Source organism: Leptonychotes weddellii, chromosome 12, assembly GCF_054177405.1.
Source record: "Leptonychotes weddellii isolate Sample4059 chromosome 12, ASM5417740v2, whole genome shotgun sequence".
Taxonomy (NCBI): Eukaryota; Metazoa; Chordata; class Mammalia; order Carnivora; family Phocidae; genus Leptonychotes; species Leptonychotes weddellii.
The window spans coordinates 36,261,087-36,279,903 of NC_138380.1; the positions used below are offsets into that span (position 1 = coordinate 36,261,087).

The window sequence follows — 18,817 nt, forward strand, 5'->3', positions numbered from 1 at the left end:
ATTACTGATCTAATTTCCAGTTGCTTATCTATCGAACCACACACACACACGTACACACACCACACACCCGTAGATTACCTAAGTATCTTTCTGAAATTTAGTTTGTACCTTAAGTGTGTAGGATTCAGGGTCCATTTTTTCCTTGCAAAAATTATGCTAAAGAGTCAAAAAGGAGATTTAAAAAAAAAAAAAAAAGAGAGAGGGTTGAAATAAATGCTTAGAATAGGAAAAACAAGGGATAATCAGGCCCTGAAGAAAAAGGGGACATAGTTAATCCTGATTTGAAAATGGCTTTTTTCTTGCCTCATTTGTTCTGTTTGATAGGCTACAGATGATCCTTAGACCAAAATTCAAGGTGTGGCTATTTTCTTATTATCAGACAAAAGCAGTAGGTATACCTTCCAGAAAATAAGATACATAAATTTAATAGAATAATTTCATTTTCTTCACAGTTTTCAAATTAAAGATTATAATTAACAAATAATAGCTTTATGCAATGTCTCTCCTTTTTCCCAACGAGGCCTAAAGAGGAAAGAATACTTGCTCCTAGCAAGCAAATACAACAAAATTATAATTAACAAAATCTTTAAGCTACCAAAATTTCTGAGGGAAGGAGGATAAGAAAGAGAAATTGTAATGTATGGTGATTAACCTAACATAAAAAAAAAAAAAGTAAGAGAAATTACCAAATGGCAACCAACCAAGGCCATATCAGGGTTTTCTAGTCAAAAGTAACTTCTGGAATATGGTCTGTGGTCAGCATAAGCAGCCCCATTGTTTATATACCATCCATAGCTCTAGAATTACAGAATAAACTTTTAACAATAAAATGAGAACCAAGAACATCATATGGTAAATATTGTATTTCTCTCCCTCACACACAATGTTGTATGAGACATTTACTAGTTTTAATATGTATCCATAGGATTAATATTCATATGGAGTATAATGCAAAAAGTGCCGAACTAAAGAAATAAGTCTATATGAAAACAAAAGCACACATTTCTTAGGATTTAAAAATATTGCACATAATAAGGTTGCACAGAAATTACTGGCTGTTTTTACAAACAGAATGAGGTATTAGTCAATCTCTAGATAAAGATGAGTGCAAAGAAGAGGAACCACACACACAAAAAATACATAAATTCATATAAGACCTACTGCGCCAACAACTAGAAAGAAATGTGAAAAGATGTATAAATTAGCTATGATTTCAATGCTACAAAATCATTAGCCAGGGACCAAACATGTAACAATCTCTTGGTAATATTTCAAAAGTTTTCAACTTTCTTTCAGCCTAAATGGCTATAAGCAATATAATAATTTCCTTTATTCCAATTTTACTACAGAAAGGTATGGTTCTGTGGTAAATATTAAATTATGCCTTTCTGAAGCTCTCAGTGGAAAAGATATGCTATCCTTTGCTGAATGACTCAATTACAGTTTCATGTACATTTAGCAACCCAAGTCAGAGATGCTGCAGAGCATGCAATTTTAAATTAGCAAAGGTTTCACTGCAAAAACCATTCAAGTTCACACAATTTAAATCTACAATAAGTTTCAAAGTTTAACCTTTAAATATGTATCAGGCAAACTCAATCTTTTCTTGGTAATAAAACTGGCCACGCAAGTAAGCCCAAGGGCAGGTAGAGAAAAAAGACCAGGCAGAATTATAGTATCTTTTTTTAAAGAATCTTTCCTAATCAGGAGAATTAATAATTAGCTATTTCTCTACTTGTTGTTGAATTTGTCAAAAAAGATTTAAATACATTTAATATCTATATCAAGTGAAATCATGCACTTGTCAAAATAGTTCACAGAAAATTGTTTTGCATCAAAGATATTAAAGAAAAGTCAACTAGTTGGGTTTAGTGAGAACAAAAAATAGTGAACTACTGTCCTGAACAGTCAGTGTATGTAGTAACCATATTTCCTCTTCGTTGAGTGACAGTCCTGCAGTGCTTGCTAGATCCGTGGAATCTATTTTCAGTCTGTACTGTATGCCGATTGGTTGTGTCAAAACCACTAAAAGAAAACATTTTCTCCATATCTTCAAACATGTCATCAAACAGTCCACCTCCAAAAGAAAACTCCTGGAAATGATGTCTTTGTCTACTGGAACCATCCTGGCGTGTCTGGAAGTGATTCTCAAAATGCTTCTTGGACCGAGTGTTTTGGTTTTGACCAAAAAACCCAAAGTCTTTAAATAAGTCATCAAAATTGAAGTTAAATGATTGCTCAAAAGGACTTCCGCTACCTCTTTGTCCTTTACCGTCAGTAAAAGCACTGTGTCCAAGTGTATCATACTCTTTTCGCCTATTAGCATCTGAGAGTGTTTCATATGCTGAAGGAAATAAAAATACTTTAGTAACTGAAGATAATTAAAATTACATATACCCAAACCTCTTCAAATAAATGAATTCAACTCTCTATTTTAGGGAAGGATTTCACACCACCAATAAAGCCAAAACATTACAAACATAGGAAAAAAGTTAAAATGAAAGCTACAAAAGGTAGGACCTTTGTCCTATTTACTATGTAGTATCAGCTGTTAGAATAATGCCTGCCTCTAGTAATATCCAATAAATATTTTTGAATGCTACCATTACTTATAAATAAGCATGTGGGAAACAATTACAGAGTTATTTTTCATATTATTTGGGAAAACCATTACTTGTATTAAATAACTTAATGGTCCGATATAACCAATTAAGAAGAATTCAGATTTTTCACTTCCTTACTAGTTGAAGTGTTTTAACTCCAACTCTCTACTCAATTACCTCCACTCACCATTAATTACTGAACTCTCAGGAGGTGCAATTTGTTTTAGAACTAGTGTTAAATCAAAATGTTTCATATTTTTCCTTCAAAGACAAATGTGGCTTTTAAATATAGACCAAGTGAAGAAAAAAACCAAAACATTTCAAAGTCTATTTAAATTTTTTAGACTTAGTATTTTTTATATCTAATCTCCATACTTAGTAAAAACTGTTCCATAAGTTAGCTTAAAAGTTTTGGGTACCTAAAATTCCTTTTAACATGGAAACAAGCAATTTCATAAACAATAGAAGAATGAAGTGATACATTTTCAACATTTTAAGATCTATGTGACAATAAAAATTTGTACTACCATTCATCCATCCATCCTGGAATCCAAGTAATTGTGATAAGAAGATAGTCTCAAGAATCTCACTTTATTTGAATGTACACCCCACTCTGCCACCCCTCGTCACAGTATCTCCAAATACACACACTTCTTAGCTATCATTCTCCTTTACTAGTTAGTATCTGTGAGACCTCAGAGATAGCCATTTACTTACCTTCTGCAATCTCTCTGAATTTTGCTTCAGCATCAGGGCTCTTATTTTTGTCAGGATGGTACTTCATGGCCAACTTATGAAACGCTTTCTTGATTTGGCGCTCTGATGCTGATTTTGGCACACCTAAGATATCATAGTAACTTTTTGATGCCAAAATTAATTCCGTTATCATTAATATGCAGATTGCAAAGACGAAAACTGACTGGGGAGTAGCCATTTCTAATATCCTAAAAAAGAAAAAAAAAATTATCCATGCAGCTAATCTTAAAGACTTTTTCTTTTAAAAGAAACCCAGTGAACTTTTAGGATACAAGGTATACTTAATGAAGTATCAAAATGTTAAGCATATAATATCTTGTACTTGTTCCCATGTTATTTTATTTTTACAGGCTTTATTACCTCTTTGCTTGTTGTAACCTTCTTAAAAGCAAATGTTATTCAACCAAATTGAGAAAAAAATCTTTCTTCGCTTTACCTTTTCACTAATACTCTGGTCATACACAAGTAGACACAAAAATATATTCAATGACTGTTTTTTACCAGTAAATACCGAAGACTCATCATTTGTAAACATTGTAAAAAGGGTGGAAAATCCAAATAATTTTTAAAAGGATATCAATTTTCCTTTCAAGAATTCATATTCTAAGAGGATTAAAAATAAAAGTAACTTCATGGGGAAAAAAGTACATTACCAAGGTAAACAGCCCAGTATGTCTGAATTGGTAATCCTCCCTCCCTAAGAAAGCACCAACTTCAGCTTTCATTTCGGCAAGGTCAGAAAGGATTGCAAATAGAGAATTTCAATATCATATTAATATTGACAATACTATTGAATGTAATGATTTTTTAATTGTAAGATCCCAAATATTTAACCAAAAAAAAAAAAAATGTATAAATGGGTTCTGCTAAGGCTACCAGAAAAATAAACTTTCATAGTCTGTACTTTAGATTAAGTTAAATACTTAAGTTCAAACTTCTCCGTAGTCATTAAAATATTTATCTAACCTTAAAGAAGTTTTACCTAAGAATTCCACTTAGAATTCTGGAGAGTACAGATTTAATGACTTGGGATGGAAAACGAATGTGATCCTGTTTTTTGAACTCTGTACTAGGAGTTCTTAATAACCTATGATGACATAAGGCTGACGAAAGACACTATGGTTTGTGGAAACTGCCTGCCTTCCTCTCCTGTGGCCTCGTCTGAGCCTAATTAGCAGACGGATTCCTGCTTTCCAAAGAGTTACCCATAGTCACGGGTACTAAAGATCAAGTATAACCCCTCGTTTAAAGAACGCAAACCGGGCGAGTACTGCGTGGACGCCACAAAGACTGCAGGTACTTCCCTAATCAAAGGGCCGGTCTAAAACTGACAGGGAGGCACACTACTGGTTTTTAATAAAGGTTACTCCACAGCTCAAGTTTATTATCTGACGCTGTTTTAGTAGGCCCACTTTCGTATTATACGGACTTCTCCTTCCCAAGAGGGACCCACGGTACGGAGGCCTGGGCCTTACTCCCCAGAGCCGACAGCCGGTTGGGTTGCACCATCCAGCCTTCACCCCAAGATGACCGGTACTCGTCCTGTCCGTCCAGGCGCCGCCCTCGCGGCTGTTCTCTACCGGGAGGCCAGCCCTGGGAGGAGCTGTCCGACGCCCGAAAAAAACAGCGGCCAACACAAAACACAAAACGCCCTATTCTTTGGTTCGGTCATCTCCTTTTCCCTAAACCCTCAACACCACCAGGCAGCCTAAAGCCCTTGCGACGACCGTGGCGGACTCCGAGGCCAGGTCAGCCCACAAAGACCCGCCGAGGCCCTGAGGACGCTCTAAACACCCTTCCCCGCGACCCCGGCCTCATCCCTCATCCGCACCCTCCGAGGGCTGCAGCTCCTCCGCAGAGCAGACGCGCCGGGAGACGACTGGCTGCACACAGCTGCTCGGCCCGGCCCCCCGCCCCGGTCTCCGAGGCCTCCCGTACCCGGCGCACGCCCCACTCCCGTTTGCACACTGACCTAACGCTCCTCCAGCCGCCGCCGCGTCCCCTCTCAGCCCGCTCCCCACTGGCCGGCGGCCCCTGCTGCCGCCACCTCCGGAGAAGACCTACACGAAACGCTTCCCTATTGGCTCCTGCTTCCCCACCTGACCCTGGCGCCCTACGCGCACGTGGAAAACTGTTGTTGCCGCTCAGCCTGTGCGTCACTTCCGGCCCCAACCTCCAGAAAGGGCGGTGCTGAAGCCTGCAGAAGCGGAAGTGAGTCGACGATTGCGACGTCTTTCCTCTCGGCCTATTCCAGCGCAGGCGCAGTGGCTAGGGAGGCCTGGGTTTACCGCTCCACTCTTGTCAAGGAGGGCCCTCCCGGTTTTGGGAGCCTCACCCGAGCGATGCCTCGCTATTGCGCAGCGATTTGCTGTAAGAACCGTCGGGGACGAAACAGTAAAGACCGGAAGCTGAGTTTTTATCCGTAAGTTGTCTCTGGAGTAGAAGCGTCAGCCTTACCTTTGGGCCACGGTCCTGTGGCGTCCGGGGCTAGGATTTGAGGTATCTGGAAATACGTCCTCGGCTCTCCCGGCGTGGTTCTTCACTGCGCGGGAGAAGGACGCGAAGGCTCGAATTCAGTTTACCTAGAAATTTCCTAACTGAGCAAGGTCACGGGGCTGGTGGTGAGGCATAGGGGCCTTTTTGGGTGTTAAATAACCCACTAAAAAAGTACAGTTTGGGGCGGTGCTCCGTGCTTTTCGGAGCGTTTCTCCACCTCAGCTGATCTCATGTCACTGAAGGACACTAACCACCTTTTAAGGTACACATCAAACCTGTCAAGCGGAAGGTGCACTTACACCTTCTGTGAGTTAGTTTACATAGGTGTTCCTTAATTACATTTTTCTCCCGAGGAAACCGAGGCCTTTTAGAAAGTAGGTTACCTTGAAAGTTTTGTGAGAGAGCCAGGATTACAACCTGTCCTGCTCAGGGCTCTGTATATACGCTTCATTCGTACAGAGAACAAGGTGAGTGTTGTGCCGAATTACTACTGCCAGGAAATAGTTCCGTGAGACCACAGAAGTACTCATTTTTATTTAGAAGAACGGGGAAGCGGTAATGTGTAGTAATGTAGAGTCCAGGCTCCAAAGCCGGACTCAGTAGCTTCAAAACCTGGCTCCACCACTCTGTAGCTGACTGACCTCCTGCAAATTATTTAAACTCTGTATGCCTAAGATCTCTCACCTGTAAAGTGGAGATACTAATTGTACCTACTTCACTTAGTGTGTAAATAGGTAAAGCAGCACTTGACATTCAGTACGTGCGTAATATGTGAGAATCAACATATTTACAATATTTTATTTCCTTTTTTCTTGTTTGTAAAAATAATTCATTTAGCTCTAACCTGGCCGTCTTTTACTCTCTTAGATTTTTACCAGCTGTTTTGTGAAGCCTGTTTTTCTTTAGACCAGAAGCGCTCTGTTGATGGACACGGTTGCTTTCCATTATCTTAACTAGTGGAAAAAAACCTGATAACCTAAAATAATTCACATGTGGCAGTATTTCCGGGATTTTTTCCCACTTGAAGCCCATGAGCTGCAGAGAGAGAGTTTTGGGGAAATGCTAGTATGTCAATAGCTGTGGCTCTTGAAGATTTGTAAAAAAAAAAATCATGTGGAACTTGATGTAGCCCCATTTCCCAGATTTATTCGGCCTTCATTTTGGGGGGGAGATAACCAACCCCAGACTCCCCAATTCTTTAAATCTTTCCATAGTTACTATTTTTAAGGAGGGAAAAATAATAATGTGAGAGGAAGTCAGTTATAAAGATTTTTTTCCTCAAAATGTGAAATTACTGAAAGTGGATGTTTTGAGTTTATTCCCATATGTAAGCCGCAAAGTAAAAATTGAATCACTTTTATTCCCCTAATAGCACCAAACTTGAAGAACTGAATTTGTTAATGCTAACACTGTAGCAAGCTATACTATATATTAATTTGAGAATTCAGCTTATGTACACATACAGTGTTAAGTTTATACTGTGATTATTTTATGCTTTTTTGGGAATTAATAAGACAGTGAAACAAAATTACAAAACAAAATGAACCACTGTAAAGATACTAAGTTATTTAGGAAACCTATTACAGGAGGTTGCTTAGAGATTTACCTGCTGAGAAAGCATTGCAATCCAGTTACCAGCAAGGATATTCATAGAGTGTTTTTTTTTTAATTGTTTGGTAACGTAGTATATAGGAACAATAGAAATAATTTGCAAACGGCATCCTTATACATGAGATTACATGTGAAAATATTGTAAAGGGCATATTCTCATTTTAGATGTAGCAGAAAAGGTATGAACTTTTCTCTGGCTAACAGAATTCAGGTCTTCTGAAAAAATTCTCTTTGTCTTTAAATGCCTTTTCTGGTTATGTCTATTATATTTATAACCTGAATTCTTGATGTGTGCAAGGTTAAGGACTCTTCAAACCATGTGTGAACATTATATCTGTGGTAAGAATTTCCAAAGGTAGATCATCTGATTTTTCCATGTAAGAGTATCTGGGTTAAAAATTATTTCCTATAAAGTACCCATACTCCTTTTCCTTAGCATCTTAAAGAGTTATCAATATTTGCTGGGATGGGGGGGAGGCATGCTATTATAAAGCATAAACTAAATGGTCTGGATTGAGAGGGAATGTATAATTGCTGCTTTTTGTATGAGAAACCTTAGGTTATTATTTTTAAAAAACATATTAGACTGTTCTCATAAAATCATTGAAAGAAACAAATATTATTAACTGTTTAATACAGTTTTAACTGAAACCTATTTAGACTGGTAGGAAAAAGTTTTCTGTGAGATTCAATCATTAGCCTAATTTTGCTTATAAAATATATTTCAGTGTTAGCACCAACTCTAAATAAAGGTTATTGTCAGCAAAGAACAACACATATAAAGAACTTTCTTTGTATTTTCTATTTGATTTATTTCATGTTATAAAATATCTGAGAGTTCTTTATAACATGTTTAGTTCTTGTTTCAGTTTTCTTTCAAAACTTGAATTTTAGGGTTCTCAGAAATATTAGACTAAATTACATATGGGTAGAATTGAGACTGATTGTGGTAAAGGGAATGGAATATTAGTAGTTTTATAAGATTTAGTATTCATTTTCAATTAAATCACTTGTTTGAACTAACTTATTTTTAAAATGTTAATATAAATAAGAGCCTAAAGCTTAATACTTCCTTGAATTACAGACAAGACACCATTTGACTTGTAGTATTAGTATAGAATACATTTGAATGGGACTTTGTAGTTTATGTAGTTCTAGGCAAAATATCCAACAAAATAAAAATAAAATATAATCCACAGAAAATAGGAGTAGATTTTACCCTTTGTTGGAACACACATATTTTACTTGAAAGGACTTAAGTTATGTTTTACCAGCCTTTTTTTTTTTTTTTTTTTTTTAAGATTTTACTTATTGAGAGAGAGAGAGAGTGCGCATGTGTATGCATGTGCAGGAGCGGGGGAGGGGCAGAGGGAGAGAGAGAATCTCAAGCAGGCTCCACGCTTAGCGTAGAGCCTAACGTGGGGTTCAATCCAGGACCCCAAAATCATGACCTGAGCAGAAATCAAGAGCCGGATGCTCAAGCGACTGAGCCACCCAGGTACCCCTATCAGCCATTCTTCTGAAAAGCTTTGCCTGCACATCTTACAGCTTAGTCATCTTTACTGTAGAGATGATGTAGTAATGCCATGAAGATGCTCTTACATGGTGTGGATGGTTACCTTTCCTTTTTTGCAGCACTCAATGCATAGATTACCTGTATATGCAGTCCTGGAATTTGCAAAAAATACAGCGAAGTTTCCTTTTTTAATTTCAGGTTTCCTCTGCATGACAAAGAAAGACTTGAAAAATGGTTAAAGAATATGAAACGAGATTCATGGGTACCCAGTAAATACCAGTTCCTGTGTAGTGACCATTTTACTCCTGACTCTCTTGACATCAGATGGGGTATTCGATATTTGAAACAAACTGCAATTCCAACAATATTTTCTTTGCCTGAAGACAATCAGGTATTGGAGGAAGAGCATAGGGGAGTGGGGGATAATGCTGAGCAGGGTGGTAGGTTGCAGGGTGGCAGGTAATGAGGTTAAGGGAGGGAGAGGGAAAGGTGACTGCTGGGAAAAGATACTTAAGAAAAAGGAAGACTAATTGACACTTTTACTAAAAGTATGATAATTTAAAAATTTTAAACCATTAAAAAGATTTAAACTGAAGAACAAAAGATAACATGTACATAAATCATTAAGTTATTAATGTAAGTTAATGATCTAAGATTTTGCTACTGGTCTTTGATCTGAAATATTTCCATCATATATTGAATATGCTTAATACTTTTTAAAAAACACTTTAAGGTGATTTTGAGTTGTTACATGCTTAGAACATTTTTTAACTGTGTTAATTTACTTGGCCAATATACTGCTCAAAGTTATAATTAAATATTCAGCACTGACTAAAAAGAGAATAAGGTTAGTGAGGACATCTTTAGAATTTGAAAATATTATTTTCTAGGAAAAAGACCCTTCCAAAAAAAAATCTCAGAAGAAAAAATTAGATGAGAAAGAAGTGTGCCTAAAAGCCAAGTCACAAGAATCATTTGCATCAAATGAGCTAAAGAAAAATACAGTTAATACAGATGTCCTCCCTGAACACACAGAATTACTTAATTCATCTACCTTGGTGAAGCTACCAGCTCCAAAACCAGAAAATATACAAAATAACATATTAACTCTTAATCTGGTTAAACAAGATATTGGAAAGCCAGTATCTACCTTGGAAACATCAGTTACCCAAGACATAGATATAGGTGGTTTTCACACATCTTTTGAGAATCTAAATTCTACCACTATTACTTTGACAACTTCAAATTCAGAAGATGTGCAGCCGTCTTTGGAAACCCAAGAAGTGTTTGAAATAACTACAAATCATCTTGCTAACCCAAACTTTACAAATAATTCCACGGAAATTAAGTCAGCACAGGAAAGTCCGTTCTTATTCAGCACAATTACTCAAACAGTTGAAGAATTAAATGCAAATAAAGAATCTGTTATTGCCATTTTTGTACCCACACAAAATTCCAAACCAATTAATTCTTTTGTATCTGCTGAAAAAGAAACCGTGGAAATGGGAGATCTAGACATTGAAGACTCCTTATATAAGGATATAGACTATGAGACAGAAGTTTTACAAACTGAACATTCTTACTGCAGACAAGATATAAATAAGGAACATCTCTGGCAGAAAGTCTCTAAACTACATTCAAAAATAACTCTTCTTGAGCTACAAGAACAACAAACTCTTGGAAGATTGAAGTCTTTGGAAGCTCTTATAAGGCAGTTAAAACAGGAACACTGGCTATCTGAAGAAAATGTCAAGATTATAGAAAACCATTTCACAACATATGAAGTTACTATGATATAGAGTGTAAAGAGGTTTTAATGCTATGACTTTTATAAAGCTTTTTGCAGCCAAACCAAATTATGTGTAAAGTGAACTCTTTCCTGTATAAAGTTCCATCTTAAGCAAAAGTATTCTAACGTTAAAAACTGCATCCTGTTCTTGTAATATCCATTTTTAAGAAAAACTAGAGTTGTTGGGCTGTAGAGAAAAAGTTTCACTACTTGGTAATCTTCCAAATTAGAGTGAATAAATAATACGATTCATAAAATGAGAGAACATGGATATGGTGAAAGGAGCCCAGAAGAGAAATCAGGCTCAGGTATCAGTCCTGGTTCTACCATTGGCATATGACTTGGGCAAATTACTATTGAGCCTCAGTCTGTAATCTGTAAAATAAGGGCACTTAAAACCTAGTCTGTTTATAGTTTCTTTCTATTAAAATACTTTTTTAATAGAAAAACTTTTTTATAAGGTAATATATACTTACATTATACTATATGTTGGCTAGTATTTGATGTTATTTACTATTGGATTATCTTCAAAATTGAATTCCATGGTGTTTGACTTGTTGACTGCAGTTATTTGTAATAATAAAGGAAAGTACTCCTTTTATAGTTTTATTCCAGTTGAACTAAAATATCCATTAGCCCAGTTCATAGGAGGGGTACTTTAAACTTAAAAGAATATGTATTTTGGTACCTTATATGTAGCTGACCATCATAATACATAGTCATTTAATCTTAACATTCTGTATTTAAGGTTGTAATTTATAAACCAAAAATTTTAATGAGGTTAAATTTTTTTAAATCTATATATTACTATATTTTAGAAATCATAGCTTGTATCTAATGTGTAGCTTTTTAAAGTATGTGCTTTTGTCATTTTTAAATTCCAGAATGATAGAGTAGTACTTGATATTATACGTGCCCACTTACATACATTTTATTAAAATTTATAAGCAAGAAATTAGATGATATATAGTAATGTTCTTAGACTAGGAAAGGAATGATGGTGATATTAAAAAAAAAAGAAAGCGAAGACTTGGAGCAATAGAAATGTGAAAAACAATGATCTTCTAAAATTGGGAGTTAATATAATTAAATATTACTGATTATATTATTGAGCAAGTTCCTATCAGTCCGATTCATACTTTTCTCATCTTTTTTATAAAAAATACCTTTCTCAGAGGGTTTTGAGAATTCTCTGAGGTAACATGTTTTTGGTTCTGGAAAATGGGAGGTGCTCAATAAATATTAGTTGACTGCACAGCAGATAGTACACTAATTATTTTGTAAATTCATGGTGAATATTTTTGGCCACACTTTTGTTTTTTCAAGCTAATAAAATTAATTGGTATTATATAAATATGTGCTAAATACGAAAAGTTGATTTAGAGATACCTTTATTATGTGACCATGGGAGGGGAAAAAAAACCTTAATTTTTTGCATAAATTATGTGCAAATAATTGGTAGAATTAATATGTTATTTTTAAGTATTCCCATGTTGCATTTTACAGTACTTCTTTAAAATAAATAATATAGATGAGAATAACCTTGATAAGTCATTATAAAATAATGTTTCAACTCTTTTTAATTGTGTATATTGTATTTTCTCTTTGTTTGAAGTTGTAGTTTACTCAGGAATAATTTAACCTAGTTGTATTTCTTTAAACTTAATACATTATAAATATTTAAGATATTTTCTTGGCTTGCCTATACTCAGTTCAGGATGTTTCCAACCTGTTAATTTCTAAATATATTTGGGGGCTCTACCCAACTTTATTTCTTAGTTGGATTATTATAGGGTCTCTTTAACTAATCTTGCCAATATTTTCAGTCCTTTCTGTATCTTCTATATTCTGTCAGCTTTTTTACTTCAACTTGTAGATCTAACAATATCATCCACTCACTACTTAACTTTCCCAGCTCAGAAATCTGAAATTACTCTTGAATACCTACAGAATAAAGCTGAGCTTGTTACCATATATGATCCTCTGTGATTTGCTTCATCCTGTGTTCTAGCCACGCTGGACTACTTAGCATTTTCTGAACATGCCATGCAGGTGGCTTTCTTCATCCTTATTTTATTCCCTAAATCCAACCAGTCAAAATTGAAGCTTTGGTTGAATTTTGTTTCCCTTTTTCTAGTCAAAATTGTTTTCTCTCTGCTCTTACAGGACTTTGTTTTATAACGTAACAGTGTTTGCCTTATACTTTTTTATATTATGATATCTTTGGCTGTTCTTTCAACTAGATTGTAAGCTTTTTAAAGCAGGATTTTCATTGATCACTGGTTTCTTTGACAATGTAATTCACTCAATAAATGGATGAATATTTTGAATTTGCCTACTTGATTCTTGTCACTTAAAATCAAGAACCTTCTTACAAAATAGGTCCTTAGTACCTTTAGAATGTTTAGGGAAAGACCTAGGTCTTCACATAATCTTTGAAACATTCTGTGTCTTCAGTGGACAATACAATTTACCAAGAATCTGCTATGCTATCTATGAATTGATTTTCATGTGGAAGGCTATTCCCACCCCAAAATATTTTCTGCTTTCTATCCTATATAATTAAAAAGGAAGTAAGTCTAAATATGGCTACTGAATATATCTCATTCTGTATTCTCTTCTATAGTGTGACTTTGTCACTCCCTTAACAAGAGGTGGAATTTATTTTTCTACCTTTTTTAATCTGGTGGTCTTTGTGAGTGCTTTGACCAATAGAATACAGTGAAAGTGATAGAGCGAGCTAAACTTGGACCTTAGTTGACCTGGCAGCTTTCACTTCCTCTTTGGAACAGTATCTCTTAGAATGCCAGATGCCCTATAAAATGTGTGATTACCCTGAGACCATGCTGGAAAAGCCAAAGCCACATGGAGAGGCTCTAGAAAATGAGACCTCAGACACAGTGAAGAAGCCAACAAGCAACTCAGTTTCTATCACAGAATCATGAAAGACAGTAATTGAAGTCAACAGATATCTGGAATTGGAGGAGAGGGTGTGAAGACACGTTAAAAAAAAAATGCAGTTGTTATTAACAAGCAGTAGTCATCCCACACAACTTGGCTGGTGTCCCTCTTCTAAACTGTCAAAAGATTTGGAAGTTTATTCTCTAGAGAGGATGAAACAAGTTCTTCAGAAAAGATAATGGGCAGGGATGCCATACTGCAAAGAGGTATTAAGTGAAAGTTTGTAAGCTGAATAGTGAGCTCCAACCCAGCCTGTATCACATACTTGGTTTCCAGAACAATGGCAACCAAGCTTATACCCTCTAGTTTTCTCTTGGGAATTTGACAAACATCATGAGAAAACCAGATTTCACATTGGAGGTTCCAACGGAGTCCAGCAAAGTCACTCTGCAGCAGTGATTCTTAACCTTTACTGCATCAAAATCACTTGAGAAGTTATAAATTTTTTCATTACCCAAACTGATTCAATTGGTCTGGTATAAAACCTGAGTATTTGTGGTTTAAAATTTTTCTCCGGTGATTTTCATATACAGCAAAAGGTGAGAATCATTGCTCTATAGTAAGGTTATGGAAATGACTCATCCCTGAGTACTGAGGTTTTCATCAGTGTCCTGCCAACCGACAGTCAACAGTCAATTGAAAATATTAAAGATAACAAGTAGAAAGCAATTTAGAGAAAACACTAGAAGAAACATTAGGGGAAAGAACCCAACTGTACTTAACATTTACTCAGAAGTATGTTGCATACTTGGAAACAAAACAAAAACTATGTTTTTTAAAAGAGGAGTATTAAAAAGAGCTCTAGTAATTTAAAGTGTGGCATTAGGGACACACCAAAGCACATTATTTTTAAAAGTCAAACTTTAGACACAGAAGATCTTAACTTTCAGCAAGGGAAAAACCAAAGGGGTCAAGAATAGAACAGCTTCAAATTTCTGAATGGCTACACTGGAAGCAAGAAGACAAGAGATCAATGATCTGAAAGTTCTGAGAGAAAAAGATTTCCAAGATAGAATTCTATATCCAAAGTCTCAAAATATTGTCTCCTCTGTATCCTTTAAGGCAGCTATTGGAAAATGCATCCTACAGAAATAAGGCTATAAAAGAAAATCAAGAGAATGGCTTCTAAAGTTATTTCCTAGATGATCATTTATCATTCAATTGATCTAAAGATTAGAAATAGGAAAAAGGAGGGCACCTGGGTGGCTCAGATGGTTAAGCGTCTGCCTTCGGCTCGGGTCATGATCCCAGGGTCCTGGGATCGAGTCCCGCATCGGGCTCCCTGCTCCTTGGGAGCCTGCTTCTCCCTCTGCCTCTCTCTCTCTCTCTGTCTCTCATGAATAAATAAATAAAATCTTTAAAAAAAAAAAAAAGAAAGAAATAGGAAAAAGGAAATCCAAATCAAGAAGGAAGCAGAGGGAATTCCAATTTGGTAGTTAGGGGAGATCCCAACATAACAGCCTGACCACAGGTGTAGAGAGCCACCAGTCCAAACTGGAGTAGGTCAAAATGTTCAAGGATAGAGTTCTTCAAGAAGAAGAAAATTGATAGAATAACTAATGTGTTAGCACCTTTAGAGGAATTTCACATATCTGGGGTAGAATTGAGGGTTGAATTAATAATAAATACAAAGAAAACTACATAAAATCAGAACAAATATTAAAATATGTAGAAAGGTCAAGCCATTATATTTTAGTACACACTATTTACATAGTTGAAATCATGTAAATGCAATATAAACACTAATAGGAGGATGGGTGTGTGTGTGTGCGTGCATATGTTTGTGCTGGGGCCAGGAGCAAGGAGTAGGATGTAATTAAAGCAAAGTTCTCATCAACCATAGTGGAATATCAAAAGATAATGCCTAAATGCAAAAACTTTAAAAATAACAAACATGTTGAGGTAAATAGGTAAATACATAAAGAATCCGCATATATCATTGGAAAGGTTGACTCAGGAGCAAGAAATGAAGGAGGACTGCAGTTTTTTGTAACAAGGCTTAGAGAGTACTGACTTTTTAAACATATCTTTTAGACTAATGGGTTTATTTCTATTTATCCTTTAGGACTATCATTTTATCTAGAAAGCCTTTATTTGCCTTTCCAAATGACCGTTTTATCCATTAGCTACCTTTACTTACCCCTATTATAATAACTATCTTCCAGTATCATTATTGCTTCTTTACTTGTTCTTAAACCCCCAATATAAATTTTCATACCTTCAAAGTGTGAACTTTTTACAAACTTTTAAGCTTCATTGTGTAGCACAATTTATTATTTATTTTAAGATTTTATTTATGAGAGAGAGAGAGCATGAGCAGGGAGAGACAGAGGGAGAGGGAGAAGCAGACCCCCTGCTGAGCAGGGAGCCTATTGCAGGGCTCAATTCCAGGACCCTGGGGTCATGACCTGAGCTGTAGGCAGATGCTTAACTGGCTGAGCCACCCAGGTCCCCCTAGCACAATTTCTAATACAAAGTAGGAGCTCCATAAATATTTGTCAAGTGAACAACTGGTCACGTACTAAACCATACTTCAGGAACTATTTTGTTGGGTCTAATTCTTTCTCCACATTGAGACAGTCACCAGATAACCAATTTGCAGCTCTACGATGCATTATGCCCCCATTATTCAGGCAGGCTCTGTTAAATTCATTATAATGTAAATAATGCTACTTTTATTTTTAAATTTTTTTATGTTTGGAGATGTTACAGCATTCAGTGCCTGCAGTTTGCAATCTATACAGACATTTTCTGTTAATTTCACAAAGCTTGAGAAGTAAGCTTTGACATGTGTAATGCTACTTTAAATCTTTCATTGACATACTATAAATAGTACCTAGTAAATGTGAAGTAGCATTCCTTCCAGACTTGAGTTTTGTAACATGGAGTCTGAACTATAGGAAGTCTCCAGGAGGGTCACTAGATACCCTAAAATTTAATGCAAAATATTATATGTACAGACATTTTTCTGGAAAGAGAACCCATAATTTCTATTAGGAAAGGGATAAATGACTCCAAAAAATTTAAACAGTGCAATAATACTGTACATTTTACATTGTGCCATAAATCATAAATCAAAAGCTCTTTACATACTTTATTCCCTAAGCACTCTGAAATAAAAAAATGGGAAAGCTTCTATTCTAGATTTGAATACACAAAAAACCCCACCAATTTAGCTATGTGGAGTAGAACTGGGATTAAAAAGAAAATCGGCCCATATCCAAAAGTGGGCTGGGTAAATTCTACACAGAATTCTTAAGAGTTTCAGACTGGTGTTATTTCATATTTTCTGAAAAATAAATTTTAATGATTAAATTACTACATAGACTGTCAGAAAAATAAATTCAGAGATTATATAAATACTATTTTGATTATTGGAAAATACCATTTAAGTTCAGTTCACTTGTTTCTTGGTTACTGAAATATAATTCAAAGTGAGAAGCAATGGGCAGAAGCCAAGTTCAGAGGGAACCTAATCTTTATTTCTTTCAGTGCATGGTTCAGGTTTTCCATTAGTAAAAATGTGTAGTGTTTTAATACGCACAACAGACTAGAATATCATAAATGTGAAGAGGTTAATTTTATTGAACTTGCTAACTTGTTTAGTCTAGGTGAAAATGAATTTACTGACATGAGACTAGAGTATATCTGAACCATGGATGAAAAAGAAGTCAATCAGTTCAATGATGGGGTATTAAAATATGAGAGGGAGTTTTTGAGAGAATGAGGTGGAGGAGCAAGGGCCTCATTCAGAGTTTCCAAATAATCCCCAGTCACTAAATAAGAAAGCATTCATCTATTCCTCTTTGGAATATTAAGTAATATGTTAAAGAGAGATTTGGTTTGCTTTGTTAAATTTGATGCTTTGGGGGAACCTGGGTGGCTCGGTCGGTTAAGCATCTGCCTTCGGCTCAGGTCATGATCCCAGGGTCCTGGGATCGAGCCCCGCATCGGGCTCCCTGCTCAGAGGGGAGTCTGCTTCTCCCTCCGCCCCTCACCCTGCTCTCACACTTTCTCTCACTCTCTCTCTCAAACAAATAAATAAAAAATTAAAAAAAAATTTGATGCTTTGGAGGTCTGACACATCTTTTGGCATATCAACTTGCAGGCCACCTGCAAGTTTAGTTTTATTAACTTGGGAAGTGAGAAAATGTGAAGGGAAAATATGTGGTAGAATATAGGAGGGGCATAGAGCTGAGACTCATAAGACTGAAAAATCTGTCTTGCCTCAGTAATATAATCTAGTCTCCTTTGTCAGTAGGCAGAAGCACATTACTGGGTATCATCACAGAAATGCATTTCTGAAGAAAAGTACTGTAATCAAAGCCTTTTAATGAGAAAAAAAGACAGCCAAAGCAGTCCAAGTCACAATGAGGTAAGCTCCTTCCCTAGCAATAGCAAAATACTGAGGATGAAGAGACACCTCTACTAAGAATAGAGAGTGGAGCATCTAGTTTTAACAAGTAATGTTTGGTGTAGAAAAATTGCTTCCAAACTTAGATAAAGTGGTCCCACAGATCTCTCCTTTCTGTCTTCTTCTTTTGTTAATCTGGGCAGAACTGAAATAACTTCATGAGGGGTGGGTCCTAAGTATCACTGAAGAACCAGTTCAAATGTCACCTTTTCAATGTGGTCACACACACACACCAGTTAGTTGTTCACTCCTCTGTCTTCACAAACTCTATTTATATCATTATAACTAGATCATTTTTAGTCGTAATTACCACCTTACTTATCAGTCTCTGATATGTAAGTCTCTGCAAGTTACTGAGAGGTGGAGATCAACACTTACTCATCTTTGGCACTATGGAGGAGGAAAAAACTCTGCCTTCTTAGATTCAGTGTCTGGGCCTGCAAAACTAACTTGATAAAAACTAGATTAACCAGGGCGCCTGGGTGGCTCAGTTGGTTAAGCGACTGCCTTCGGCTCAGGTCATGATCCTGGAGTCCCGGGATCGAGTCCCGCATCGGGCTCCCTGCTCGGCAGGGAGTCTGCTTCTCCCTCTGACCCTCCTCCCTCTCATGCTCTCTGTCTCTCATTCTCTCTGTCTCAAATAAATAAATAAATAAAATCTTTAAAAAAAA

General features: G+C 36.2%; 2 protein-coding genes across 3 annotated transcripts; one reads left to right on the plus strand and one right to left on the minus strand.

Annotated features, from left to right (window-relative positions):
- Window positions 1–409: 409 nt before the first annotated feature.
- On the minus strand, window positions 410–5,459 carry DNAJB9 (DnaJ heat shock protein family (Hsp40) member B9). 2 transcript variants are annotated; one of them, XM_006732351.3, is made up of 3 exons: window positions 5,332–5,459; window positions 3,321–3,547; window positions 410–2,344 (listed from the first exon to the last, which is right to left on the minus strand). In XM_006732351.3, the coding sequence occupies exons 2-3, from the start codon at window positions 3,535–3,537 to the stop codon at window positions 1,893–1,895; spliced, it is 669 nt and encodes a 222-aa protein (XP_006732414.1). In that variant the 5' UTR covers window positions 3,538–3,547; window positions 5,332–5,459; the 3' UTR covers window positions 410–1,892. The 2 variants fall into 2 exon arrangements, with proteins under 2 accessions (XP_006732414.1, XP_006732415.1); XM_006732352.3 differs by lacking the exon at window positions 5,332–5,459 and adding an exon at window positions 5,191–5,321.
- Window positions 5,460–5,589: 130 nt separating this feature from the next.
- THAP5 (THAP domain containing 5) lies at window positions 5,590–13,101 on the plus strand. Its single transcript, XM_006732353.3, has 3 exons — window positions 5,590–5,781; window positions 9,181–9,373; window positions 9,873–13,101. The coding sequence occupies exons 1-3, from the start codon at window positions 5,702–5,704 to the stop codon at window positions 10,779–10,781; spliced, it is 1,182 nt and encodes a 393-aa protein (XP_006732416.1). The 5' UTR covers window positions 5,590–5,701; the 3' UTR covers window positions 10,782–13,101.
- The last annotated feature ends 5,716 nt before the right edge of the window (window positions 13,102–18,817 follow it).

Excerpts from the sequence above, each read along its gene's own strand:
- THAP5 (XM_006732353.3), top strand. The coding sequence starts at position 5,702 with ATGCCTCGCTATTGCGCAGCGATTTGCTGTAAGAACCGTCGGGGACGA. Across the intron at positions 5,782-9,180 it reads CGGAAGCTGAGTTTTTATCC|GTTTCCTCTGCATGACAAAG; the intron begins GTAAGTTGTCTC and ends TTTTAATTTCAG. Across the intron at positions 9,374-9,872 it reads CTTTGCCTGAAGACAATCAG|GAAAAAGACCCTTCCAAAAA; the intron begins GTATTGGAGGAA and ends ATTATTTTCTAG.
- DNAJB9 (XM_006732351.3), bottom strand. The coding sequence starts at position 3,537 with ATGGCTACTCCCCAGTCAGTTTTCGTCTTTGCAATCTGCATATTAATG. Across the intron at positions 2,345-3,320 it reads ATTCAGAGAGATTGCAGAAG|CATATGAAACACTCTCAGAT; the intron begins GTAAGTAAATGG and ends TATTTCCTTCAG.